This window comes from Ictalurus furcatus, chromosome 16 (genome assembly GCF_023375685.1).
Source record: "Ictalurus furcatus strain D&B chromosome 16, Billie_1.0, whole genome shotgun sequence".
NCBI lineage: Eukaryota > Metazoa > Chordata > Actinopteri > Siluriformes > Ictaluridae > Ictalurus > Ictalurus furcatus.
In genome coordinates, this window is record NC_071270.1 from 20,815,134 (window position 1) to 20,842,053 (window position 26,920).

The 26,920-nt window shown below is 39.4% G+C and overlaps 4 protein-coding genes across 8 annotated transcripts in view; 3 read left to right on the plus strand and 1 right to left on the minus strand.

Moving 5' to 3' along the window:
- galt (galactose-1-phosphate uridylyltransferase) overlaps positions 1–21,089 on the minus strand; it is a 132,940-nt gene extending 111,851 nt beyond the window's left edge. Inside the window, exon 1 of one of the 2 annotated variants that reach the window (XM_053645987.1) lies at positions 20,965–21,089. Coding sequence is in view for 1 of the 2 variants with exons in the window: in XM_053645986.1 (XP_053501961.1) it covers positions 156–201 (46 nt within the window). In the remaining variant the exon portion in view is untranslated. Of the gene's footprint in view, positions 1–155; positions 450–20,964 lie in introns of those variants that run through there. The other variant, XM_053645986.1, reaches the window with a different exon arrangement.
- sigmar1 (sigma non-opioid intracellular receptor 1) lies at positions 605–4,341 on the plus strand. Its single transcript, XM_053645989.1, has 4 exons — positions 605–1,019; positions 2,295–2,495; positions 3,219–3,311; positions 3,689–4,341. Exons 1-4 carry the CDS (start codon positions 875–877, stop codon positions 3,916–3,918), a joined length of 669 nt encoding a protein of 222 aa, XP_053501964.1. The 5' UTR covers positions 605–874; the 3' UTR covers positions 3,919–4,341.
- katnal2 (katanin p60 subunit A-like 2) lies at positions 5,897–18,087 on the plus strand. Of its 4 annotated transcripts, XM_053645984.1 has the most exons (17): positions 5,898–6,024; positions 6,463–6,533; positions 6,645–6,694; positions 6,769–6,811; positions 8,994–9,030; positions 9,134–9,248; positions 9,376–9,474; positions 10,413–10,511; positions 10,653–10,730; positions 12,086–12,184; positions 12,898–12,961; positions 13,038–13,156; positions 13,339–13,430; positions 14,850–14,960; positions 15,054–15,216; positions 17,111–17,213; positions 17,812–18,087. In XM_053645984.1, exons 3-17 carry the CDS (start codon positions 6,647–6,649, stop codon positions 17,949–17,951), a joined length of 1,410 nt encoding a protein of 469 aa, XP_053501959.1. In that variant the 5' UTR covers positions 5,898–6,024; positions 6,463–6,533; positions 6,645–6,646; the 3' UTR covers positions 17,952–18,087. The 4 variants fall into 4 exon arrangements, with proteins under 4 accessions (XP_053501958.1, XP_053501960.1, XP_053501959.1 ...); XM_053645983.1 differs by lacking the exon at positions 6,769–6,811 and having other exon boundaries at positions 5,897–6,024; XM_053645982.1 differs by having other exon boundaries at positions 6,645–6,811.
- Positions 18,547–26,880, plus strand: hdhd2 (haloacid dehalogenase-like hydrolase domain containing 2). The gene is made up of 7 exons (XM_053645988.1): positions 18,547–19,493; positions 21,751–21,854; positions 24,262–24,470; positions 24,600–24,684; positions 24,984–25,200; positions 25,288–25,351; positions 25,458–26,880. The coding sequence occupies exons 2-7, from the start codon at positions 21,754–21,756 to the stop codon at positions 25,568–25,570; spliced, it is 789 nt and encodes a 262-aa protein (XP_053501963.1). The 5' UTR covers positions 18,547–19,493; positions 21,751–21,753; the 3' UTR covers positions 25,571–26,880.
- The last annotated feature ends 40 nt before the right edge of the window (positions 26,881–26,920 follow it).

The following is a 26,920-nucleotide window of genomic DNA, read 5'->3' on the forward strand; positions in this document are numbered from 1 at the left end:
GTGTGTGTGTTATTTTAAGAATGTTATATTTGTGTGCTGCTGAAAAGAATGACAGTTAAAGTGAGAATAATGACTATCCCTGCAAACTGCACAAGTGTGAAGAAAATAAGGGAAAAAATAAACAAGGGTCTTGCATGTAAACATACAATAGTTACCTCTGGGATCAAACTGGATTTTGCTTGCAGTCTCCGTGGTATCCATGGCAACCTATAGTCTATAAAACGAGCTAAAAACACAGCGTTATTAACCCAATGCTCAGAAACATTAGTATTAGTGTTATCCGTGATCACTCAATCAGGAGGTAGGAGGCATGTTTCTTTTCTTTAGGTATGCGTGCGCGCTTTTGCGTTGAGTTTGCGCAAGAATAGTTTCCACTGGATTTTACTTAAATAACATTATAGTAAATATTATCAAATAAGCACTTAAAAGTCTAAAATGTATTTAAAATATGTTACCGCTACTTTTTATATGTTTACTCATCACTTAAGCTGCACAGAATAAATTCAAATATATATATATAAATATATGTTGAAATGCGCAATCAAGCGCCGTGTTGATGTTCAGGATTGCACCATTGCATCACGCTTCCTAGTACAGATCTTACATTACATTGGATGAGAGCTCTTTAACGTGACTCGTGATTGGTCGAAATTGATAAGCTCATGCACGTCATGGCAGCCGAGTTCACTGGTTTGCCATGCTAGTCTGTTAGCTAGCAGAGTTTTCTGAAGGAGTTTGAATGAAAGTGTGTCAGGTGTTTGTTTGTTTGTTTGTTTGTTTGTTTGTTTGTTTGTTTGTTTAGCTGTTATTTGTTTATTTTTCTGCGTAGGCGTTTTTTTTTAATGTTGCATTGCAGGTCATCGGTTTCGACATAATGTTTGTAAGTAGAAAATTGTTGAAACTCGTGGTGCTTGTCGGAGTGTTGGTGTTAGTCATACAGTACTTACAGTACTGGTTAGCCAGTAAACAGTATGTATTTACAAAAGAGGACGTCGCCAAACTGGCCAAACAGTACTCAGGTGAGTTCACCTGGAAATGATTGAATGAGAAGTGAAATGTTGTGTTGTGATCCTGAAGTGCATGCAGCTGCAGCCAGCTGATTAACTCTGAAGCATGGTAGAAGCATCTAGCTATGTGCCATGTGTTTCTATACTCAGCATGGCATTCAGTGTCTTAGCTAAAATTATATTTCTGGTTATCAGAGATGGCCATTTGATCTCTAGCCTGCCAATTCCCTCAGATTAAAGGTCATTTGACAGCATGGCTGCTCTGACCACCACTTGTATGACAGATTGATGTGATATCAGATTGAATGCACAGGCATGGCCATTCCAGCTCTGACCTCAGATCAGATCTCAGAGAGAACTGTACTGTAATTCCTATGCATATAAATCATTCGATAAGCCGAAGCAATGGGTCCGGAGCCTATCCTTGAATGCGCCTTGAATAGACCTTGAACCCTGGTCCATCACAGCACACCATGCGCACACACACGTTCATACATATGAACAATTTAACATTGCCAATCCACCTAATGTTTTGGGGAAGTGGAAGGAAACAAGAAACCCCAGAGGAAACCCACACAAACACTGAGAGAATATCCATCCATTTTCCATATCGCTTATCCTACACAGGGTTGCGGGGAGCCTGGAGCCTGGAGCCTGTAGCCTGTCCCAAGGAACTCTGGGTACAAGCAGGGGACACCCTGGATGGGGTGCCAGTTGGTACAATCGCATACACATTCACACGCTACGGACCATTTGGAAAAGCCAGTCAGCCTACAATGCATGTCTTTGGACTGTGAGAGAGCGAACCAGAGTACCCGGTGGAAACCCACTTTGGATTGGGTGAGGAAACCCCCTGAAGCAGGGCAGGATTCGAACCACAACCCCGGAGGTGTGAGGCAAACGTGCTGAACGCTAAACCACCACGAGAGACGATACAAAACTCCAAACACAGTTACACAAGCTCAGGATGGAACTATGGACTCTAGACCTTGTTCACTAGGAATTCTACTCACTGTGTCATTTTGCTTCTTCCTATGAAAATAATGCATATTTAATTAACAGTGTACTTTAATGATGGTTAGGATTGATGAACTGAAAGCTGACCAAAAGGAAGGTTTTTTTGTTTTGTTATTTTTAAATAATATATACTGAAAACTGGTGCTATATTTATTAATAAATTCCTTTCTGTCACCCGGTTAGACTTCTATGAAAACATGTCAAGAATGTATAGTAAAACTCAGATCTATCTAACTACTATCTTTCTTGCTCTGTCTGTGTGATGTGTAGGTCAGGATCATGAGCAGGCCTTCTCTAAAGTAGTGGTGGAGTTGCGGAAACGCTACCCAGGCCACATCCTGCCTGACGAGGACCTGCAGTGGGTGTTTGTAAATGCCGGGGGTTGGATGGGCTCCATGTGTTTGCTCCACGCGTCCCTCACAGAGTACGTGCTGCTCTTCGGGACCGCTGTTGACACAAGCGGACACTCGGGTAAGTGTGCTTAGTTGAGTAGAGTGACATAAGGTAGGTCGTTTGCGCCCAAGACCTAGAGCAGGCAATCATCCTTAATCTCTGTCCTATTTCTCCTCAATTCCTTCAGTACAAAGCAAGTTGCTTCATGTTACGTCTCATCCTGCGCACTTTCTATCTCATTGCACTTTGAAAAGTCAGGTCAAGACGGGGTTTGGTTAACCTTTGAATGCATTGGCAAAGCATAAAATCCACATTGTACAACACCTTCTCCATAGGACTGCAAAACCTTCAGTGAGACTTGTAGGGGAATTTTACAGTTAAAGACCCAGATGGGACCAGATATGATCGATCAATTGAAGAAAATGTTACTGAAGAATAGTTTGCAGTTTCATCAGCAGAAGTCAACTTCACACTCAGCAAGGAGTTCGTAGGTCACTCTGCGTACATACTCATTACAGCAACAGTTATACAGAGCCGGAAACTTTCCAAAAACCTTCTGATTAGATAACTAAGAATAGTCAGTAGGCACTTGTAAATCTCATAAGCTTGAAGATGCCATTCAAATCATTTGATATTTTTAAAGATTAATGTTGATTAATAACTCATTACAAATCACTCAAAGGAGATATACATAATATAATGTAATATAATATAATATAATGCTGCTCATCCTCTGTATACAGCCTTAGCTTATAGGATGTACTGATCTACACTAAAAGATCATCCATTTTGTTTCCTCAGGTCGATATTGGGCTGAGATATCAGACACTGTAATTTCCGGGACGTTCAGGCAATGGAAAGAAGGATCGACTAAAAGCGAGACTTACTACCCAGGTATGAAAATAATTAGAAGTATTCCAAGTATCCATTTGACATCATCATTTAAAGGAATACTCCAGCATGTTCAACCTAATCTTTATTTACCACAACTAGGCCTGTCACGATAACTACTTTTGTTGGACGATACATTGCTGATATAATGATAATTTAATAGCATAATAATGCAAGTACACCCTTCTGAAGAGCAGTGACCTTTTAATTCTTAAGATTGTTCAGACATTCCATACACCATAGAGCAGTAAAAAGGTAGAAAAAATGTGTATCCCTTAAATAATGAGTATCCCTTTTAATTTGTGGTAATTCTTCTCATAATGCAAGCTTTGAGGAAATGCAATCTTAAATGGTTGTGTGATTGGGTTTGGCTTTGGCAGGTGACACAATCGTGCACTCGGTGGGTGAGGCGACCTCAGTGCAGTGGACCTCGGGGACCTGGATGGTGGAATACGGCAGAGGATTCATTCCATCCACACTGGGATTTGCGCTAGCAGATACTGTGTTCAGCACACAGGACTTTCTAACACTCTTCTACACCTTCCGTGTGTACATGAAGTGTCTGCTACTGGAGGCCAACACTTTCCTGTCTGAAGCTGGTGTCTTCTAAAGACCACAGTGATCTCTTGTGCCATAGTACTGCTTCAGTGCCATCCTGTACCAGACTAACATGCAAGAGAACAGACAATCTGAGCTTATGGACTGGACTTTCTCAGGCAAATACTGAAAGCCTGCAGAGAAAATTGAGATGGTTTCTCATAACACAAACGACATCTAGAATATCTGATTATCCTATGGTGAGGGGAGGAAAAGTCATTGTGCATTGGCAGATGTTAAAATCCATCCGACGTAGGAACAAGGAATTGTTCATTACTTCCAATACCTCACTGAGCACCTTAGACTGTGAAGATCTCATTCATGTTGCTGCAGGAATTCCTGTCACCAGAATGTTGTGTGAATTGTTTATTGCAATCATTTCTGTCCAGCCTTTCTCCACAATAAAACTTTGTACTGTTCTGTGCTCTTACTTACACTTGTTTGAAACCGTCTCACAGGTAATTGCTTGACTGTCTGAACTGTCTTTCATTTCATTCCTAGAGCTGCTATTCTCTCAGGTATCTAGTGGATCCAATTAAAGATATGCAATGTAACATCGGTCCTGTAATAGCACTGAAGAGCGCCAGAGGGTGGAACGGATCCTTGAAAATTGTATCATGTTTTTTAAAGACAGGTAGCACACAATGATGGCTAGTCATGACATGGGCTAAAATCTAACATACATTTATTGTCGAGCTATTTATATATTAGGGTGCAGCAATGTGTTACATCACAAGGTCCCATCAATGGCATAAGAACGAGAAGGAAAAAAAATATGGGCAAAGTATTATGCACCCTTGAGGATTCCTGGTTCGATCCTTTGAGTCTGTGGAGATTTTCATGTTCTTCCTGTGTCCGTGTGGGTTTCTTCTGGCTTCTCCAGTTTCCTCCCACATGCCAGTAGATGGATACTGTATATGCTAGATATATGGATTCTTTTTTAATTCTCTAGTTATTTCTCTTCCACACTTTGTGTCTTTGTGCCTGTGCTTCTTCCATTTCTGATGCTTTTCACTGTTCGTGAAAACTTCTCCATCTCCGTGAAAAGAGAGATGTTCACAGGACACATGACTTCTCATAACAGCCCGTTTCAGAGTCTGAGCCTGTTTAACCTCTAAATAAGAGTAAAATGATAGGCTGTGGGTTTTTTGTTTTTTTTTTCTGCGAGAGAGTGAGAGAACAAAGAGTGAGGCTAGTGAGGGAATGACTTTGTCAGAGTTCAAACGGGGCAGAATAGGAACTGACTTGTTTCCACAACATTAAATGTGACTATAAACCGGTAAAATGTTCGAGTCATTAATAAACAAAACATTTTAATCATTGGCAAGTAATGGGGTTCTTGGGTATCACGCATACAGGTCTGCCTGCATATGTGCTTGTTGAACATCCTATTCCAGATTTAATCCCCTTTTGCTGTTATAATAACCGCCACTCTTCTGGGAAGACTTTACACTAGATTTTGGAGCGTGTCTGGCGGGTTTAATCCATTCAGCCCCAAGAGCAGTAGTGATTTCAGGCGTTGATATCGGGTGAGTAGGTCTGGTGCACAATCAGCATTCCAGTTCATCCCAAAAGCGTTCAGTAGGGTTGAAGTCAGGGCTCTGTGCAGTCCACTCCCACTCCAACTTTATCAAAGCAGGTCTTCACAAAGCTCGATTTGTGCAAAGGAGCACTGTCATGCTGGAACAGTGAAGGAAAATTACACTGCTACAGCACACAAAGACAATCTACACATTTGTGTGCTTCAAACATTGTGCCAACAGTTTGGGGAACTCTTACATATGGGTGGTCAGGTGTCCACAAACTTTTAGTGTACATAAGGAACATTCAGATAAATAGGAAACACTCGACAGTCCTAATACAGGTAACTGACTGTGACTTAAATTGCTATATTATTAAGGGGTTTTGATAAGAAAACTCAATCTATAAACATGTTTTGTAGAGAAATGGTAAAATATAGACACATTTGGGGGGGGGGGGGATGCAAACTTATGCACAACGTAAACGTGACGTCATGGAGGATGTGCGTGCAACTGGCTGCTGAGCGCATATGTCCTGCAGAAACACAATGGAGTTGTCCTATCAAGCTATCAAAACTGCAAACCAGGCAAGAGAAACAGTAAGTGAGCAGTAATAATTCATTTATGGCATTGTTTTTGATTTTAGCGTCTAGCCTAGACAGGATATTAGCTCTCTGCTATCTACCTAATTAGATTAACTTTAACAGTGAGCCGCTTTCCTACTGGCCTACTAGTTATAAATGAAATTAATTAAAAGAAAACATGAAGAGATTGTTTGTTAATTAATTAATAACTCGCACTGTGTCGGGAAATTTGTATCTTGTTTAAAAGAAACTGCTAATTTGCAACTGACAAACAAACAGCCTGCCGAGTATTGTGTTACTAAGGCAACGTGTCACGTGATGGCTTCTAATTCATAATGGTGGAAATTTTGGCGCCATCTTGTGATTCTGTTTGGTTTCTGCCATTTATAAAATAAATAAAAGCATAAAATTATCAACAAGTGCTGTCATTTTAACAAAATGTTGTTTTTTCAGGACGAATTAAGAACAGAGACCAGAAGAAGGAATATGCTTATATTAATTTATCATCATTTAATGGAGGAAGGGTGAGATTTTGAGTTTCTGTAATAAACTAGCACACTGGGATTCAGACAAATGATTAAGTTTTTTTTTTTAAATAATTTTATTTAAAAGAATTTCTATATTTTAATTCACAGGTATGCGGATGCTGCGAGCGCACTGGAAAAAGAGACCCATTTTGCTTTGCGTAGGTTTGAAGTGTGCGATAATGTTGACTTGGATACAGTTCTCATGGAGTATGAAAGCTTTTATTTCATTAAGTTTCAGAAATATCCCAAGCTAACAAAGAAACTGCCAGAACAAGGTAGGTGTGAGTATAACATACTCAAAGCTTTGTCTGGATGGCTATTGAAACAAAGAAAACTACTGGAAGTACTAATCTGTGCTTATAAATTTAATTCAGAATTATTGGCACCCCTCATGAAAATGATGATGAAAATAGCATGTAAAAGGAATAACACGTACAGCAAGTGGTATTTTGAGCTTAAACAGAGGGTGATGCTGTATAGTTTTATTTGAACACATTTCTCTTAAAGTCGCCACGCAATCAAAATTGAAGCTTTGTACCTTTTAGTATGAATATTTTAACCGTAAGGTTATCCATAAGCTAGTGTGCTTGAAAACAATGACAAAATTCATATTTAGAAGGTAAACGCATTCAAAATGTACAGTCTCTCTCTCTACAACCAATACGGATCAAAAATGTTGATGACATCATTCTGCACTTCGGCTTCTCATCAGATTTTCTGTCCAATCAAACGTTCTTTAGAATTGGAAGTGTCACGCCACCAACATTATAAATATCAAGGAACTGTTGAGCAAGATAAATCATATCAGCAGGCATGGGTTGTAAACATGAGCATTTTAATCAGTTGCCTAACGTTAAGTTGGCTAAGAAGGAAGTGGCGTGAATTCATTCGCTTTCAGATTTTTCAGTTTCAAAGGTTTTTTTTTTTTCTCAAGTATGGCTTAGCCTGGGCTGTGAGGTAAGCTAACCGGCTATTTAAAAGGGGGAGGAGCCACACAATATGTCCCGCCCTGACTTCCTTGTTTCAGTTAGAATTAGGTCAAAACATCAAACAACCCAGCATGTTTCAAGGCACTTGATGAGACCTTTAACATAAAATGTGCCTTTTATGCACTCCCACCATTAATATTTGGTGAAGCCTTCCCTGGAAAGAAAAACAGCACTGAGACTCTTCTAACAAAATTTCCGACTATTGTAGAACTTTGCAACACTTCTCTATGCAGAATATTGTAAACTTAGTGGTCCTATATTTGCGCCATTGCAAAACATTGGCTTTGTGTCCTGCGGCAGTTTCTGTCTTGATGTAGAATGAGATGAATTCATCAAAGATTCATCTATGGCCATGTCTGAACCCCCTATCAGAAGCAATCAGGGTTTGGGCAGGAACATCCTGTACTTAGCAGAATTCATGATGTGAATTCAATCTTCACAAAATCCATTCTGTTGCTGAACATGCTGATGGTATGTATGACCAGAATGATTGTAGTTCCAATGAGTCTCTCTCAGGAATCACTTCTAACCTTTGTGTAACCTGTCCAAAGAGCTTGTTGTAATGAAAGTGGCATTTAACAGTTCACCCTGAAACTTAACAACCCAAATAATCTAAACATTATAATTCTCAATCTGTTTTATTGCACTATTACCATCTGTATTGTGTATAATTATATTTTTAATGATTTTTATATCCATTACCAGACATGAACAACTGTTTCTTTTGTGTTGGTTGTGTTCGTTTTCCAGTGTTGATGGACAACAAATAGATTTTACATGTGTGCAACCTGGTGGCTTAGTGGTGAGCACGTTTGCCTCACATCTCCACGGTTAAGGGTTCGATTCAGGGGTTTCCTCTGGGTACTCCGCTTCCTCCCCCAGTCCAAAGACATGCATTGTTGGCCGACTGGCATGTCCAAAAGTGTCCGTACTGTATGAATGGGTGTTTGAATGTGTGTGTGATTGTGCCCTGCGATGGATTGGCAACTCGTTCAGGGTGTACCCCACCATGTGCCCCATACCCCCTAGGATAGGCTCCAGGCTCCCCATGACCCAGTCAGGATAAGCAGTACAGAAAATGGATGGATGTTTGCAGCCTCTTAATATTTCAACCTCATATTTTATACTGCAGAATACCATGGTCAAAGTGGGTTTCTGGAGAATAAAACCTATTTTAAAAATTATTTATATGGGCTAAGGGTGCCAATAATTTTCCACATTTTTGAGAAACAATGCTTTTTTTTTTTTTTTAAAGAAATTTAAATAATTTCTTATAAGAGTTAGAGTAATTGTAAGCAGGGAAATTTTAAAGAGTGTGTAATGTTTACTTTATATAGTCATTTTTTGCTGTTCTTTTGAACAATCCAATATTTCTCGAGTTAACATTTCTGTATATTAAAATATGCACAAATACTGGTAATGCTTGCCTCTCTGTAGTGTACTTTAATGCTTCCACTTTCTCACCTAGGTGAGAATGGACGTGTTAGAAACTCCGGTAAGAAGAGGTCAGTATGCTTGATATTATATATGCTTGATATTAATTTATAGTGCATTCACCATCCATTTCATCATTCTTTAAAAAAAATAATAAAAATGTTTGTCTGAAAGGACCTCAAGTGTGACAAAAACGCTGCCCAGAATCGCATGTGTTCAGCAACCACAGTCCGGGAACGGGATTAAAAAGCAAGAGTCTAAGGCAGCAGGGAAGGATTGGTCTGGCACTGTGAGTTTTTTTTTATCCCACGAGTGTTTAAAGATGGATGTGCAAAGTGCTTTGATGCCAGATCTCACCCAGATTGCTTTTCTCAATCGTTGGCCATGGACATCGCAGCTGTCTGATTTTGTTTCAGGAGAACGGAGGATCATATCTCCCAGAGAGGAACGAGTTTGGCCTCAATGTGTCACCCATCATTAGGAATGGAGCTGGCGAGGGGACGCAGATGAAGAAGGTAGCCCCTATTTTGCTTTTCAGTTTCGCATTTAACAAATGAAAAGACAGTAGATTAGCTTGTGATATTTAGCATAGTCCTCCATAGGCTCCAGGCTCCCTGTGACCCTGTGTAGGATAAGCAGTACAGAAAATGGCCGGGTGATTGGTTATGTGTAGCATTAAACATGGAGTCGGCTATTTTTAACCTTTTTTTATATGTAACTTTTTTCCTCTGGCGTCTCAGATTGTGTAAACAGGAATCAGGAAATAGACACGTCTCTACCCACAGATCAGTTTTGTTTCCTGTATAATCAGAAACCTCTTGCACTATTCCTGCAAGCCAGATCTCTAGCTTTAGACGTCATTTCATCTCAAAACACGTCCAAAACCCACCTTACTTACACTCCCAGGGGCTATTTGACTTGCACTGAAACTGACCAACCGCAAACTGTCACCCGAGCACATCAGCAAACATACAAGGTCATCTTGTTTACCCACTGCTGGCTGTTTCAAACAACATCTCTGAATAACGTGGATTTCTGCCAACTTTAAATACAGTAGCGATGTCCCGCTTCTGTTAGTTTTTGTGCCACAGTGTTTGATTTACTTCAGTAACAACAGAAGTGTGGCAAGATTACAACCTTCAAGATTCTGAAGCTTGTGGCCAGAAAAGAGTGCAAAACACATGAGCTTGAGTCTACTCGTATGGGGGCGCTGTACTCATTTGAAATTTGAGTTTCAGCTAAATCACCAATATACATTTAGTTAGTTAGTTCTGATCAGGCAGAGCTGATGATAATACGTCTTATGAGACAGTAACTGTTCCAAACCTATACCTGTATAGTATTCCACATCGATATGTTCTCTTGCCTTAAATCTAGAGATGTTTCGAATTACAATTACATTCACAAAAGGTGCTTCATTAACAGAAGTCATTCCGTTTTTAACTCTCTGCAGGGTCAACTGGTGGACTACAGGGGTCTCATTCAGGATGCTATTAAAGGAACGTGTAATGAAACAGCGGCAAACAGCTTGTCCTGCCACCCTGATCCCTCAGTAAGTTCACAGTCTTCTTAGCCGTTATATTTATGCAGAAGCCTTTAGAGCGGGTAACCATTTTGGTTGTGTGTGTTATACTGTGTTCATCTAATCCACAAATGACTATTTCTAATTACTCTGGCATTCGGCTACACTCAGGAGCGGCTGCTCAAACCCATCAGTGCCTTCTGTGGGATGAACAGCGAGACGAGAGAGCTAGCAGCCGTCATTAGCAGAGTAAGTGCAGTTTACACAAACCGTACAACGATCCAGCACACGATATTGAACATAGACGTGACTCAGTTCTAAATCCTAGAACAATTCCATCTGCATACAAGTTCGCTTTTGAAAATGAGTCTGTGCTAGACAATCTCTTCCAAACCCTGAGTGTGTAAACTTACATGTACATAAATAATCTGATGGTTATCTGATTTTAATAGTTAACAGATTATTAGTGATCATGTAAGCAGCATTTAATATTGGATTAAAGCCATTAATGAATTCAGAGAAACATAAATCAAGTATACATCTGGTTTTTCCCCAATAATCAGCTTATTCAGTCATATACCAGTAATCTTTATGTTAATTCTTTACTACTTCTGAGCGGGAGAATGGCAACCTGCTCCCTAATCTCTACAAACTCCAAAGTACATAATGGGGGTCCTGGAGTTAAGATGCGTCTAAGATGCATCATTTCAGTGTTTTATTGGATTTCCGGAGCACTCTCTAAATATTCTACACTACGCTTTTAGCAGTCCCTCCAGGATTTAGCGACTTCTGCGATTGCAGAAATGAACGCAAAATCAAACAAACTCACTCCCCACAATACTCCGACGATTCGGGCCAAGATGCGTCATGTGACATCATCACAACGCGCATTCAGCCAAAGCCGTCTTCGATTCACGTGGGTCGAACAAGCGTACAGCTAAAAGGTGTCATTTACCAACAAACATCACTGCGAAAGAGTGATGCAATTGCCTTTTCGCCAATCGATGTAATTTTCCTCAAAAAAACGCAAGTTGCATCGGAAATTTCGAGAGAAAAAAAAAGCCGCAGCAAAATCAAGCATTTTTGCCCTCAACAATCACAAAAAAAACCTCCACGTAATCCTGTATGGACTGATTTAGACATGATTATAAAATTCCCAAGCTTGTCAATATGGCATGAATCCAGACATGAAATGGTGACAAAGCAACTCTTCTTTTTTTTTTTTTTTTTTTTTTTTTTTTTTATAAATAAACTCCTAAATGAATATTTGTAAGTACTGTGAAGTACGTTTAAAAGAGGAAGTTAGAATTTTACATCATATTATTCTTTTGTTTTTTTTACTAGGTTTATTGGTGGTTGTTCATGTCATGTGTTTAGAAATAAATTTCAAGTTAAACCTGTTTGTTATCAGCTTATATTCATGTAAAAACTTTAAAACAGTTATCAGATTATTTTACACATGTAACAATCTCATTGTGTATGCGAGTGAGAGGACGGCGCGCACACACACACACACACACACACACACACACACACACACACACACACTGGAACAGATATTAATGAATTGCTGTGTTTCATCTTTCTCCTGTCTTTCCCTAAAGGATATCTATTTACACAACCCCAACGTGCACTGGGACGACATTATAGGCCTGGAGGCTGCCAAGCGATTAGTCAAAGAGGCTGTCGTCTACCCCATTAAGGTGCATGGCTGCTAAACACTGGTATTTCTCAAACTGCCACCACGCTTCGATTCTAAATAGCTCACTAAAGGCTAAGAGGAAAGCAAAGCGGGGTGGTTATAGCTTTCGATGGCATTAAATCCATACTTGAATACCACCCAGCCTTTCCCCATGTCATTTCATAGTCGTTTTCTTTTTATACGCCGATGAAAAATCTGTGGCAGGGTCATGACACAAAGCGTGCGTAAAGACCATTTGTGTCTGTTTTATTAATAAAAGATTGTGTTGAATATTTGCGAAAGAATAGTAATGTCACGAGTACCTATTAAATTTACATTCATATACAGTATATTCCTATATAATGTTAAATAGTTTTGAGGGGTTTTTTTTTTACTATTATGATCATGCTAATAGCTAATAGATCATTTTAAAGCAGCTCAGTGAGTATCAATACTAAAAACCTCCCCTGAGTCTCAGTTAAGCCTTAGTAGAACAGTAAATAATACTAATCAGGCCTGAAACTGGGTTTGAAGACAATCAATAACAGGCAAATGTTTTTATGTCATCATGTAATGATGTAATGAGAGAAATTAGTGTTATTTATAGTATGGTGCTGTGGAATACTCTAATCTGATTGGTCAGAAGGTGTTGATTCATTTTCTTTAACAGCAGCTCTGACTGCAATGTTTTATACCTTACTTACGTCCTCCTATATATTTTCTCGTTCTCTGCAGTACCCTCAACTGTTCACAGGAATTCTCTCACCATGGAAAGGTTTGCTGCTTTACGGGCCTCCAGGTTGGTGTTTGTGTGAGTGACTGTGCGTGATCCTTGTATTTTGTTCTTATGTTAATATTTCTCTTAAAACACACAGGCACAGGAAAGACTATGCTGGCAAAAGCAGTAGCTACAGAATGCAACACAACATTCTTTAACATCTCTGCATCCAGCATTGTGAGCAAATGGAGAGGAGATTCTGAGAAGCTGGTTCGGGTCAGTATCATGAGTGTCTCTGTGTAGAAATGGTACGTGGTTTTGTTCTACGCAGGAGTTTAAGTCAGTGGAAGAAAGGTTTTTTGGGGTTTGTTTTTTTTAAAGCACGACATTGTGTTACTCCATAGGATCTCAGCAATGTGGTATAGATGTATAAATCCTATGTTTTTTGTGTGTTGCAGGTTTTATTTGAGTTGGCGAGATATCATGCTCCATCCACCATCTTTCTGGATGAGCTGGAGTCAGTGATGGGCCAGAGAGGTGCTGGACCAGGGTAGGTTGTTTCCCCCTGCAGTAGTCTATAGTGCTGTAGTGTCATCATGCATTATATAGCCAAATGTATGTTGACATGCCTTCTGATCATTTAACTCGGGTGTTTCAACCACACCGGGCGCTAACAGACGAATAAAACCAAGCACGCACCCATGCAATCTCCATAGACAAACACTGGCTGTAGAATGGCCCTAAAGAGCTCAGTGACTTTAAACGTGCCAGTGTCATAGGATGCCACTTTTGCCACAAGTTAGTTCATGAATATTCTAGATCTTCCCCTGTCAACTGTGAGTGCTATTCGTATCAAATGGAAGTGTTTAGGAGCAATAGCAACTCAGCCACGAACACGCTGAGTACTGAAGCATGTAGTATGTAAAAATTGCCTGTCCGCTGTTGCATCAGTCACTACAGAGTTTCAAACTGCCCCCGGAAGCAACAACATCACAAGAACTGTGTGTCCGGAGCTTCATAAAATGGGTTTTTATAGCAGAGCAGCTGCAAACATGCCTAAGATCAGTCTGCGCAATGCCATGTGTCGTCTGGAGCGGTGTAAATCATGCCACGACTGGACTCTGGAGCAGTGGAAACATCTTTTCTAGAGTGATGAATCATGCTTCACTGTCTGGGAGTCTGATGGACAAATCTGGGTTTGGTGGATGCCAGGAGAACGCCTCCTACTGGAAGGCATAGTGCCAACAGTAAAGTTTGGCGCAGGAGGGATAATGGTCTGGGGCTGATTTTCAGGGTTTGGGTGCAGCCCCTAACTTCCAGTGAAGGTAATGTTAATGCTACAGCATACAAGCCCAATTCCAAAAAAGTTGGGATGCTGTGTAAAATGTAAATAAAAACAATGCAGGGATCTGCAAATCTCATAAACAGCATGTTATTCACAATAGAACATAGAAAACATATCAAATGTTGAAACTGAGGAAATGTACCATTTAAAAAAAAAAAAAAAATTTAGGTGAATTTGATGGCTGCAACACGTCTCAAAAAATCTGGGACGGCATCAAAAAAATTATTTATATTTAACCTCTAGAGTTTACTTCTTTGGCTACCCATACAGACAAAAAAAATGCTTCAAGGACTTGCTCGAACAATAAATTGCTTTTCATGTTGGTTCCACAAACAGAAAACAGACAAGTAGCTGTTTTCCCCATAAAGAAACCAAGATTCTATGAATATGCAAACTGGAAACGCCCCCAAATCATACATGCCATGCCTCCACATTGGCATATCAGATCATGATGATCAAATGTTCAGTACTAACTCAATATTTATACATGAGACATATAGCATTGTGTATAAAACTCTTGTTAATGATGAGGTTATTAGTTTGCCAAGTTTTACTGAACATATTTAAATACATACTTGGCATACTCAAGTACATAACCATACAAATCACCTTTCTTCCCTTAAGGGGTGAGCATGAAGGTGGCAGGAGGATGAAGACAGAGCTCCTGGTTCAGATGGATGGACTGGCACGTTCTAACGACCTGGTTTTTGTTCTGGCTGCCTCAAATCTACCCTGGTGCGCAGGAGAAAATACACTGCTGTTGTCGCACTGCAGATTAATACACTGTAGGTCCATTTTCAAACCTCTCTTACTCGGTTTTGGTCTCAGGGAGCTGGACCATGCAATGCTGAGAAGACTGGAGAAGAGGATCCTCGTGGGTCTGCCTTCCAGTCCAGCCAGAAAGGCAATGATCAATCACTGGCTTCCTCCAGTCAGCAATACAGGAGGGGTGGAGCTTCGAACTGAGCTAGCCTACGATGTACTTGCAGAGGTGTGTCACATGAACATCTGACTATCAGCATTGTAAAACAAAAGAGATTATTATAAAGCAAATATGTAGACTCATATGTAGACTCACAAAGACAGATACATGAGATTTTTAACACGTGCGACAAAGAAAGCATCAATGATATCAAATGATGCTTCACATTTGTGAAGGGTGCTTCACACTGTGAAATTGGGTGTCAGTTTTAACCAATTTGAATGTGCTATAGGGTACCCAGAGCAACCAAAAATATTTTTAAGAGATCACTTATACCTTTGTCAGTTGTTTTTTGAACAATCATTGAATTTTTAAGTTGAATTTATGTGTGCTTATGTTGTGTGTTTATATTTATAAGCTGTATGCATACGTTTTTTCCACCTGTGGGTGAGCCAAAGACAAATTTCCATGCAAATGCACAAAATTGATCATTTAAAAAAAAATTAATTTATATATATATATATATATATATATATATATATATATATATATATATATATATATATATATATATCAGCAGTGCTTTAGTCCTTTAGTCTGTCCATTTCTTTCCTTATCTGCACATTCTGATAAAAAAAAGATCAGCTTGCAAAGCATCAACTTTCATACTAATACCGCCATCAGTGCCCGTCATAGATTACCGTCATAGATTAGAACTTTGAGTCCAGCATTAGCTGTTTTCACTACTTCTGTGTTGGATTTCTCATTAATATGACATTGGAAAATAGAAAGTGAGAAAAGAAGCTCTTGCTCTTTGGCTTTTAGGAGATAACAGCAACACCTGACTATTATCACTTATGCTTGACATTGTTTCACGATTGTAACTGTGCTAGCACTGCCCAAACACCCCCTACGCTAGCCCCCCCCCCCCACATCGACGGAACACACAACCATCTCCTGCTCACTGCAATAACAAAAAAACTAAACCAACCAACAAATTAGCACTATAATCACTAAACACATCACAAATATTTCAACATAAATAGTATATTATAAATATAAATAATAGAGATGCACCGATGTATAAAGGCTGTTTTTCCCGCAATCGGATATCGGCAGATAGTTTAAAAACATCCGATGATCAGGGCCCATTATATCCTGTCAATCAAAAGAGGGCAGGAAAACACTTCGAATTCGTGCTGTGTGTAAAGATGATGTGTGGAATGACGACAAAACTGCAGTTTGTAATCTCTGTAATCTCTGCACTGATAAAATTTTACACCGGACGCTGCAGCAGTGAAGCGGGAGTTTCGGTGTCAAGTCTAATCCCCCCCACCAAGCTGCCCACTCGCCCTCACGCTGAATTAAAGGGCCAGTACACTGATGAAAGATTTAAATGAAGATGAGTTGACAAAAAGTATATATTGCACAGAAAAATATATTTGTAGAGTATTTCATATCCAGTGAATATTAATATATAAAAAGTTGATATTTTATATTAGCAGTTTGATGTTCAGTGATGAAGTAGAAATGCTTGTGTTTGTAGAGAGTGAATGTGAGACTAACAGGAGGTTTTTTTTTTAGAATTCAGTCAACGTTAATATGAATTAATAACATTCAATAAGTTAAGAAATCTTACTTTAATCTTCAGAATTTAGTTCATGTATTCATGTTAATTAGAGTAATGTGTTTTCAGTTTATGAGACCAGGTACTGTGAAACAACTTGCTGAAATGGAGAGAATAAAGTTTTTATTTGCATTTCTTTCAGAATTCTTTTAAATTAATTATTAATAATTTAAAAGAAGGTATAAAAGGTAGAACTATCTGTATCTGTATCGGCCGATATCACTCTGAATAATCGGTTATCGGTATCAGCTGAGAAATTTATTATTGGTGCATCTCTAATAAATAATATTCCTTTAAGGATGCCTGTGTTACTAACAGCCCTTTTTGATATTTAAGGAAACAGACGGTTACTCCGGCTCAGATATCAGGCTGGTCTGTAAGGAAGCGGCGATGAGGCCGGTCAGGAAGATTTTCGACACCCTAGAAAATCACAGTGAGGGTAAGGCTATGATTTAGTTTTTTTTTTTTTTCCCCCTCTCTCTCTCATGTGTAAACTACGGAAGCCCTAAGAGGCCATGCATTAGTATTGATTTCTTTCTTGTTTTCTTGTGATCTCGACTTAATTTTTTCGTGATCTCCACATAACAAAGTTGTTTTCTCACGACGTATTGTTATCAGGAGAAAATCTCGTGCCTTGCGAATGCACCTGGTGCTGCGTGCATGTTGACATCTTCGCCATCATACATTTAATAAGTGCCCGCTGTAAAGATGGACTTTTTATCTCCGCATTAAGAGGGAGGGGTGTCGTCAATCACTGACAGACTTTAGAGCTATTTCAGCTTTGAGTGAGTCCCTGATCAAAGTAAAAACGAATTTGTTCCTCCATGATGCTGCAGGATTGCGCCAAGCTTTTGCTGCCTCCGACACGTTGTTATGTCAAGTACACAGAAAAAAGTTGTGATCATGAAAAAACAAGAAAGAGAAAAATAATAATAATGCATGGTCTTTTAGGGCTTCTGTAGAACTAATAGATAGTAGAACACAATATGAACATGTGTTAAAATGCACTGCTCCAGCTCAGTCCCATGTCTACACAGGTCACAGCCACATGCCGCTTATTAAGCTAGAAACAGTGACCACGGAAGATTTCCTGCAGGTCATCGCTCACACCAAACCATCAGCCAGGAAGCTGACAGAGAGATTCTCTGCCTGGGAGAGAGAGTACGAGTCTGTCTGAGCTTACAGTCTGGACTGTGATAACAACACTGAACACAGGTTGCATACCATACAGCAGGACAGCAACATAATACAATACAGAGTCAGATTACATTCTGATAAATGTACAGATACTGGAAATAAATTTTTTAAAAATCCTTTTTTTGTATGTATTTATATTTGTTTTATCATTTAATCATCAACAACTGACCATAAATATTCATTCAGCTTCAGTAACCGCTTTATCCTGGTCAGGCTGGATGGGACACCAGTCCATCTCAAGGAACAATGCACACACACACACACACACACACACACACACACACACTCATTCACATCAAGGGGCAATTTAGAGTCACCAATCCACTGACAAGCACGTTTTGGGAGATGGGAGGAAACCTGACAACCTGGAGGAAACCCATACGGACACAGAGAGGATGTGCAACTCCACACAGATAGTAACCTGAGCTCAGGATTGAACTGGGGACCCTGGATTTATTTTGCCATCATCGCAAATACTCTGTATTTATTGGAAGACAACACAATACAAAATACTTCACTTTGAAAATACAACATTTTCAAATTTAACAAAAGTCTTACATTTTCTGTCTTGACTATATCTTATAAGATCCGTAACTACATTTATGCCTTTATGTGACACAATTTAAATATCCACAGAAGTTTAAAATCAACAAATCATTCATGCAAACCCATGCCATAAAATCTAAACAATGCTGTCCTGTGTACATAACATAAAAAACTCAGTCCTGTACAATCTGCACAATATTAATAATGCAAACCCATCCCACAGAAAGAAACACAGCGTTAACGTCATGGTATCTCAAATATTAGTACCAAATTGTTACTGCCAAATTAGTGCTGGAGAATTGATTAATTCAGGTAGTTTAGTTAGCAGTACATACACTATACAGTACGGCCAAAACTTTGAACACGACCATGATATCCATTACATGGTTCTTCCCAAGATTTTTATTTAATTTTTTTTTTTTGCCACAAATTTGGAAGCCCACAATTGTATAGGGTGTCTTTGTATGCTGTAGCTTTACAGTTTCCCTTCACTGGAACTTCGCAGCCCAAACATGTTCCAGCATGACAATGCACCTGTGCATATAGTGAGCTCCAAAATGACTTGAATGTTTTTTTTCAATCCTTAAAACAACTGAAGAGGAGTGCCTTAAGACTCTGTGAATTACTTGCAATATACCTCGATTAACCCGCCTTAGCCTCAATTTATTTTTTACTGTATTTTTCTTTGTATGTATTTAGGTATGTATTATTCTTTTTGCTTTTCTCTTCTTCTTTCTCTTTCCTTGTTAAAGTATGCTGCTTGGATTTATTGTTGGTGTGCTTAACAATGATAATGGATGTTCTTATACTCGAAGATTTTTAAAAATTGTTTTTGTTTTTTTTCCTTCAGTTTTCTCGCGTTGCTGTTCTCCTCCAGTCCAGCTGGTGGCGGTAACGCAGCAAGCACTAGTACGCCAAAAACAAGTAAATACAAAAAGCCAAGAAGAAGAAGAACCAAATAAACCGGTTGTTTTACGTAAGGATCCTTCGAAATTCTTGTAAATTATATTATTTTATATTTTTGGTGTTTGATCAGTTTCTCATTATTGTCAGGTTTATTTCCGCGTGTTTTTCAGCATGTTTATTGATGTGGCTAATTTAACAATTCGATTAGACTGAATGATCAGGGGTTTAGCAAAAATAATAAAGTTCACATGATCTTTAATAAGAGAGAGGGAGGGAGAGAGGCGTCTTGTGCAAATGATATATACCTGGATATTGGTGCAATTTTTAGAAAATAAATAAGTCTTTAAATCCAGATGTGTCTGACACCGATTATGTTCTGTATGTACATGTACATGTAAGGCAGAAAATAATAGCAGTGTAAAATCTTAAAGGGATACTCCACCCTGGCACACACCGAATATGTTTATATTGAACTAAGTGTGATGTGTTTAGTGATTCTTGTGCTAGTGTATAGGTTGGTGCTGTATTGGCGTTATAGAGTGCCGCAGAGATGACGTCATTTTGTACCGGAACCCGGAAGTTAGCATCACACTAGTTCCATCCCCAAATAGGATTTTCCCATAGGCTTTTGGATTATTGCTAAAATTATCGCTCTGTAATCAGCAAAAGTTTACATTTGTTTGTGCACAGCATACCTGAACCAGTTTACCTACAAAGTTTTTTTTTCCCTGTTCGACGTGATGACGTTTAATGTCCCCGACACCGTCTGTAGTCCCATTTAGCAACTTGTTAGCAATCGCCTTTTTCAGTACACATAAAAGCTTTAAAAATCATGAGTGGGGTATTACTGGTGTATTTTGTCTCGCAGAATAAAACGTGAAAATATTTTGAGCTTGTGTTCAACACAGACCTTATTTCAGGCTTTTAACTAAAATCCCATTTAAAAAAAACAAACAAACAATGGAACCAGAAATGACGTCATCCCTGCACCACTCTACTGCTGTGATAAGTTAGCAGTTGTGTACAGCTCTGACGTCACGGGGGGCATGACGTATGAAAGACCCCACTGACATTGGGAGAATGGAACCAAAAGTGTTAAAATGACTTGATTCCTTGCCTGACCTCAGAGTTTCCCGTGTGTCTCAATCAGATCCCTGGGTCGTGAATTAGTAGTATATTGTGTACACAAGGTGGGGCACTGGTTGGTAAGGACCCTGGCTCGCTACACATTGGAACACCGATGACTCAATTTCCAGCGACATGACTACGTACTCACGCTGTAAAACGTCACCACTGGCATTCATCAACAGCATGCAATATCTTTCTGGCATAATATGCCATATAAATGTGTTTGCTTAATCACACGCATTTCTGTCATGGAACTTCAAGCAGGATCGTAGGCTAGCTAGTGGATTTTTTTAAATCATTAAGCGCTTAAAAGTTGTTAGACTCGAACCATATATAGAATGTCGAATAAAAGTTAAAAATCGCTAATGTAAATGATCATTTAAGAGCTACAACATCGATAACAAGCTACTTACATTTGTAGACGAAGTAGGCTGAGAGTTCGTCTGCCATTTTTTTCCCCTCGAGCTGAGAGATTTAGAAAATATGATGTCATTTCCAGTAAAGGAACATAGTGAGCATCGATGCTTCCTGGTTTTTGCAGTGCATTGTGAGATTTTTTTTAGGGAGTGAATGTTCCAGTGCACCAGAAGGATTTTGCGATTGAGACAGCTGCCGTTAACTAAAGTGAAAATAGACCAATATGTCAATGAAAGTACAGGGTGTCAGTACAGTTATATATATTATATATATACATACATTATATATATATATATATATATATATATATATATATATATATATATATTTTTTTTTTTTCTTTCTTCAGCTAGCCTTTAAGAACGCCTTTGACAAAATACGAACATATTGAAATCATTCTCATGACTGACTGGATCGGGAAGCTGTCGCAAGTTTGCGTTGGACTTTAACAGGAAACATGACAAGCACATCACACATGACACTGTCGCCAAACTTATTAACATATTCAAAAAGCCTGGAAGTGTTGAGGACCGACCGAGAAACGGACGTCCACAAACACCCACTGACGAAGGCACAACCCCACATAGTGCTGGCAAACAAAGTCCCTTATATATGGAGACTAAAGAAGTCAACTCAACTAAAGTATTTCATTACATAAACCATAAATATTCGACACACTGAAAATCACATGTTCATTCTAAAGATTAATAAGTATGTCGTTCAGGGTGGATTTTTCCTTTACGGGTTTTAGTTCGTCCTCTGATCTTTGATTTGATTGACAGGTGATGGCATCTCGCCGGGCACTTAAAGCCGTGCTCATTGATTTAAGCGGGACTCTTCACATTGAGGACGCGGCTGTACCTGGAGCTCAGGAAGCACTCACAAGGTTAGATAACATGAAGGATATAGTCAGTGATGAGCTTAGCTAGTAACGTAGCTTACGTCTACCATTATAGGACCATGCATGCCTCCTGGAAACAAATACTGAGGGTGTAACAAATTAGGGGTGAAAAGTCACTTATCAGGAGTTAATAAGCACACAAGTCATGTTTCCTAAAGAAATCTTCTGTGTACTGTGCAACAAAAGCAGTGACATTGCATCATATCGATGGATTTGTGCTACCCACAGTACCCCTTCTTCCCTTTATAACACCCACATTTCCATAACTAACAAAAAGTATAGCTGTCATGAGTGAAACTGGGACACGACCTTGAGACTTTGGAACGTGAGCTTTTTATAAGTTAGTAGAAGGTTGTTAGATCTGCTATAATGAATAATGCACAAAGAAATCTTTCTTGATACGTGAAGAAGTCAAATATTAAAGAACCACATAAAACATCCTATTAATCTAATCCTATTTAATTATTGAACACCTATCATATATAATAATGTGTTATAATATAATGTCTTACATGTGTGATAATAAAAGGAGGTGTCTGTTCGCACCTGGGTGAAAATAGCTTTGACCACATAGTAGTGCTGGCTGCCAGGCAAATCACAGGTTTATATTAATGCACCTATTCTAATATGATACAGTTTCTATAGTAACAACTTGCATAGCTTTAGGCCTATACTGATCAGCCATAACATTCAAACCATCTGCATAATACTGTGTAGGTCCGACTTGTGCCACCAAAACAGCTCTGACCCGTCGAGGCATGGACTCCACAAGACCTCTGAAGATGTGCTGTGGTATCTAACACCAAAATGTTAGCAGCAGATCCTTTAAGTCCTGTATGTTGCAAGGTGGGGTCTCGATGGATCGGACTTGTTTGTTCAGCACATCCCATAGACGCTCGATCAGATTGAGATCTGGGGAATTTGGAAGCCAAATCAACACCTTGAACTCTTGGTCATGTTCTTCAAACCATTCCTGAACATTGTTCACAGTGTAGCATGGTGTATTATTCTGCTGAAAGAGGCCACTCCCATTAGGGAATACTGTTGCCATGAAGGGGTGTACTTGGTCTGTAACAGTGCTTAGGTAGGTGGTACGTGTCAAAGTAACATCCATGTGAATGCCAGGACCCAAGGCTTCCCAGTAGAACATTGCCCAGAGCATCACACCTTCTTCCACTGTTCCATGGTCCAGTTCTGATGCTCACGTGCCCATTGTAGGAGCTTTCAGCAGTGGACAGAGGCCAGCATGGGCATTCTGACCAGTCTGCAGCTACACGGCCCCATATGCAGCAATCTGCGATGTGCTGTGTGTTCAGACACCTTTCTATCATAGCCAGCATGAACTCTTTCAGCAGTTTGTGCTACAGTAGCTCTTCTGTAGTATCGGACCAGACGGGCTAGCCTTCCCTCCCCACGCGCATTAATGACCCTTGGGCACCCATGACCCTGTCACCGGTTCACTGGTTGTCCTTCGTTGGACTACTTCTTTATTAGGTACTAACCACTGCATAGCACAAACACCCCACAAGATCTGCTGTTTTGGAGATGCTCTGACCCAGTCGTCTAGTCATCACAATTTGGCCCTTGTCAAAGTCTCTCAGATCCTTACGCTTGCCCATTTTCCCTGCTTCCAGCACATCAACTTCGAGAACTGACTGTTCACTTGCTGTCTAATATATCCCACTCCTTCACAGGTGCCACTGATTATCTCGTTACAGTGTCGTTCACATCACCCGTCAGTGCTTTTAATGTTATGCCTGATCGGTGTATATAGCGGATGGTCCATATAAAGGAATATTTAAAAAATTATATGGTGAGGTTTTCTGTAAGAAGACATTAATTTTGCAGTTTTAAAAGGAGTCTCCAATGTCAGTGCTTTTTAGCAGTCAGAAGTAAAATGTCTTCAGGATGGAGGGATTTGCAATTTCACAGTAACATGACAAACTGCACATTATTTTTAATGAGAGGGAATGACTGTTTATTACTGCTATAATGTAAATGTTAACAGGAACTAAGTTTACGGACGTTCCACAACATTAAACATAACTATAACCCGATGTATGATATTCTGTAATAAATATAATTCGTTAGTGTTAGTAGCCAGTCTAGGTATCGAATGTAATTACAAAGTGGGCACTAACAAGCTAGTTAACCTTGTGCCTTGTCACTAACCAGCTAGCTAATATGAGACTATCCATTCGTTAAAACTATGGCCTAGCAAACATAAACAAAACGTCACTTCCCTTCAGAAAATAATCCTTGTTGCACAAACGCAGTGTTCTCACACAGTTCCTAGTCAAGCCTAGTGAAAATCCAGTGTAATTTCAAGACTGTGGTCATTTTTAATGTACTAATACTGATGGGTTTTTTTTTTGTTTGTTTGTTTATTAAGGCTGCGTCGTGCTAAAGTGGCTGTCAAATTCGTAACCAACACGACCAAAGAATGTAAGAGGACGCTGCTTGAGAGACTGCGGTGTCTCAGCTTCGACATTGAAGAGCGAGAGATCTTTACCTCACTGACTGCAGCTCGAAACCTGTTGGAGCTGAAGGATGTGCGCCCCCTGTTGCTGGTGGAGGATAGTGCACGGGAGGACTTTGCAGGTGAGCTCGCAGCACTGAAGCACATGATTTAATTCACAAAGGGCTTAATAATTTGCTGAGCATGACTATTAGTGTGTGGAAAAGCTGCAAGGATGTGTGATTAAACTTACAATTCAAACTTTGTCCCAGGTATAGAAACCACAGATCCTAACGCTGTTGTGATAGGCTTAGCGCCAGACCACTTCAACTATGAAATGCTTAATAAAGCTTTCAGGTGAGGATTCAGTAGTTTTGTTATGTTTTAGTAGTACTATTATTGGTGATTAAGAGTTTGCAGCAGGAATGCAGAAACTTTTTTTTTTTTTTTTTAAAAAAGAGTGCTCCTTTATATGGATGGCAACACTTTTAGGTCCTTCTCTGATTATAATCACACCCACTGAATACAGCAGAATAAAGTCAGTGATTATAGAGTGGTTACATTTCAGTGTAGTGCTGGGTGAACTTCATGATTAATTTGAATGAATGTTTTAACTGTTTATATGTTTATAATCATTACCTCTTATTTTACATTAGGCTAATTTTGGATGGTGCCCCTCTCATTGCTATCCATAAAGCCCGTTACTACAAGAGGAAAGATGGCCTGGCGCTGGGACCTGGACCGTTTGTGACGGGTCTGGAATATTCCACTGACACACAGGCCACTGTTGTGGGCAAACCAGAGAAAACCTTTTTCCTGGAAGCTCTGCGGGATCTGAACTGTAGCCCTGAGGAGGCCGTAATGATCGGAGACGTGAGTGTGATGTGTTAATGTCATTAATACATACACTGTGGATTTTAAAATCGATATAAACCAATGTTCTGGCATTTGCTGCTACAGGATGCTAGAGATGATGTTGGTGGAGCTCAGAACACAGGGATGCTGGGAATATTAGTCAAAACGGGTACGTTTTGTTTTGCTTTATTTTGCATTCCAGATATTCCATATTTTTATATTATATATCATTGTGAGACATACTGTATAAACTATATATATTTTGTTGTCCTCAGGTAAATACAGAGCAGGTGATGAAGGCAAAATAAATCCTCCTCCTCACCTGACGTGTGAGAGTTTCCCTGAAGCTGTTAATCACATCCTTCAACATCTGCTAGACACTAAATAATTTCTGTGATGCTGTTTAAAGGTACATTTAATATGTATATGCAGTATGTGTGCCCAAAACACGGTATAGTAATTAATTATGCAGCATCAGGTTAAAATGGTGATGGGCTAGAATACGGTTTAGTTATTGTGTTGGTCTCACTTGTCCTTCTGCATTTGTAAGTTTCACTCACTTTTAACTGATATTCATCTGACGTGTAATTCCAGTCTCATCACAACCATTGTTCCAAAAAAAAAAAAAAACTGCCTTGAACCTTTCCTGTTACTGCATTACACTCCAGACTCCAAGCTGAGCCAATGTTATAAATAAAAACTACACTTATTTAAAATATCCACTCTGTCTGTATATTTTCCACTTTGTTGGTCGGTCTGTATGTGTAGTATGTGTTGTCGTCCTGGTTTATGTTCAATTTGAGAAGGTAGACAGTACAGGTCGACCGATTAATCGCTTTTGCCAAATAATCAACACCAATAACTGATCGCTGGAACTATCGGTTATCGTCAAAAATCCACACAGATGGTTTTTCCCGGTTGCGTCCGTGTAGGGAGCGGCTGAGAAGGGTCCTCCGTCATTATACAGTATGAGAGGCGAAATAAAATCACTGACTAATTTTGTGTTATTTGAAATTGTTTTTTTTAAAATTCATTTTGGCTGTCTCTATTTTTATTTGTTATTTGGAGTGTGACTTTACGGTTCAGTTTGGATGTATATATTTTATTTACTTTGATATTTATTAATAGTTCATAGATATTAATATTTCTCATTTTTGAAAGTACAGTACTTTTGGCAGGCAACACTTGGGGTCACAGCAGGGGTCGTTTGCTTAAAAACTTTGGGAACCTCTGCCTAAGCCAGTGCCACACATTAATTAATATTAAGTAGGGGATGTCCCCAGTACAGTACTGTGACTGGTGCTGTACTCTAAAGGTGCATTCACACATACAGTTACTCGCAGTGACACCCGTTCATTCAACCGACAGACCATTCGTTTTCAAAGAGAGCTGCCGAATTCTGGCAACATGAGTGACAGCGACCGTTGGCGAGTCAAGTGAAATTGAGAGAAGTTTAACTTTATGCAAATTTGGAGTGACATGGTGCAGCAACTCCCAATGGGAGCGAAGACTGTAGAGCGCACGTGATCTGTGATCTGCCGTATTGCCCGAGAGTCCGAGTTGTTTCGTGGACCCAAACATTTCACCAAAGATAGATGCACACACTGCTTCTCCTTCATCTTGTAGGATATGATGCATATATATATATATATGCTGGTGAATTTTATATACAAACACTCTCCCTCCAGGATGTTTAATTATGGCAGCAAGAAAACTGATTTGTTGTTGAAAGTGGAAT

Bases quoted from the DNA above. Each gene is read 5' to 3' on its own strand.
- sigmar1 (XM_053645989.1), top strand. From the start codon at position 875: ATGTTTGTAAGTAGAAAATTGTTGAAACTCGTGGTGCTTGTCGGAGTG. The intron at 1,020-2,294 runs GTGAGTTCACCT...TGTGATGTGTAG, and splicing joins ACTGGCCAAACAGTACTCAG to GTCAGGATCATGAGCAGGCC. The intron at 3,312-3,688 runs GTATGAAAATAA...TGGCTTTGGCAG, and splicing joins AAGCGAGACTTACTACCCAG to GTGACACAATCGTGCACTCG.
- katnal2 (XM_053645982.1), top strand. From the start codon at position 5,956: ATGTCCTGCAGAAACACAATGGAGTTGTCCTATCAAGCTATCAAAACT. The intron at 9,249-9,375 runs GTGAGTTTTTTT...ATTTTGTTTCAG, and splicing joins GGAAGGATTGGTCTGGCACT to GAGAACGGAGGATCATATCT. The intron at 14,961-15,053 runs GTGCGCAGGAGA...TTTTGGTCTCAG, and splicing joins GCTGCCTCAAATCTACCCTG to GGAGCTGGACCATGCAATGC.
- hdhd2 (XM_053645988.1), top strand. From the start codon at position 21,754: ATGGCATCTCGCCGGGCACTTAAAGCCGTGCTCATTGATTTAAGCGGG. The intron at 25,201-25,287 runs GTGAGTGTGATG...TTGCTGCTACAG, and splicing joins AGGCCGTAATGATCGGAGAC to GATGCTAGAGATGATGTTGG. The intron at 25,352-25,457 runs GTACGTTTTGTT...TGTTGTCCTCAG, and splicing joins GGGAATATTAGTCAAAACGG to GTAAATACAGAGCAGGTGAT.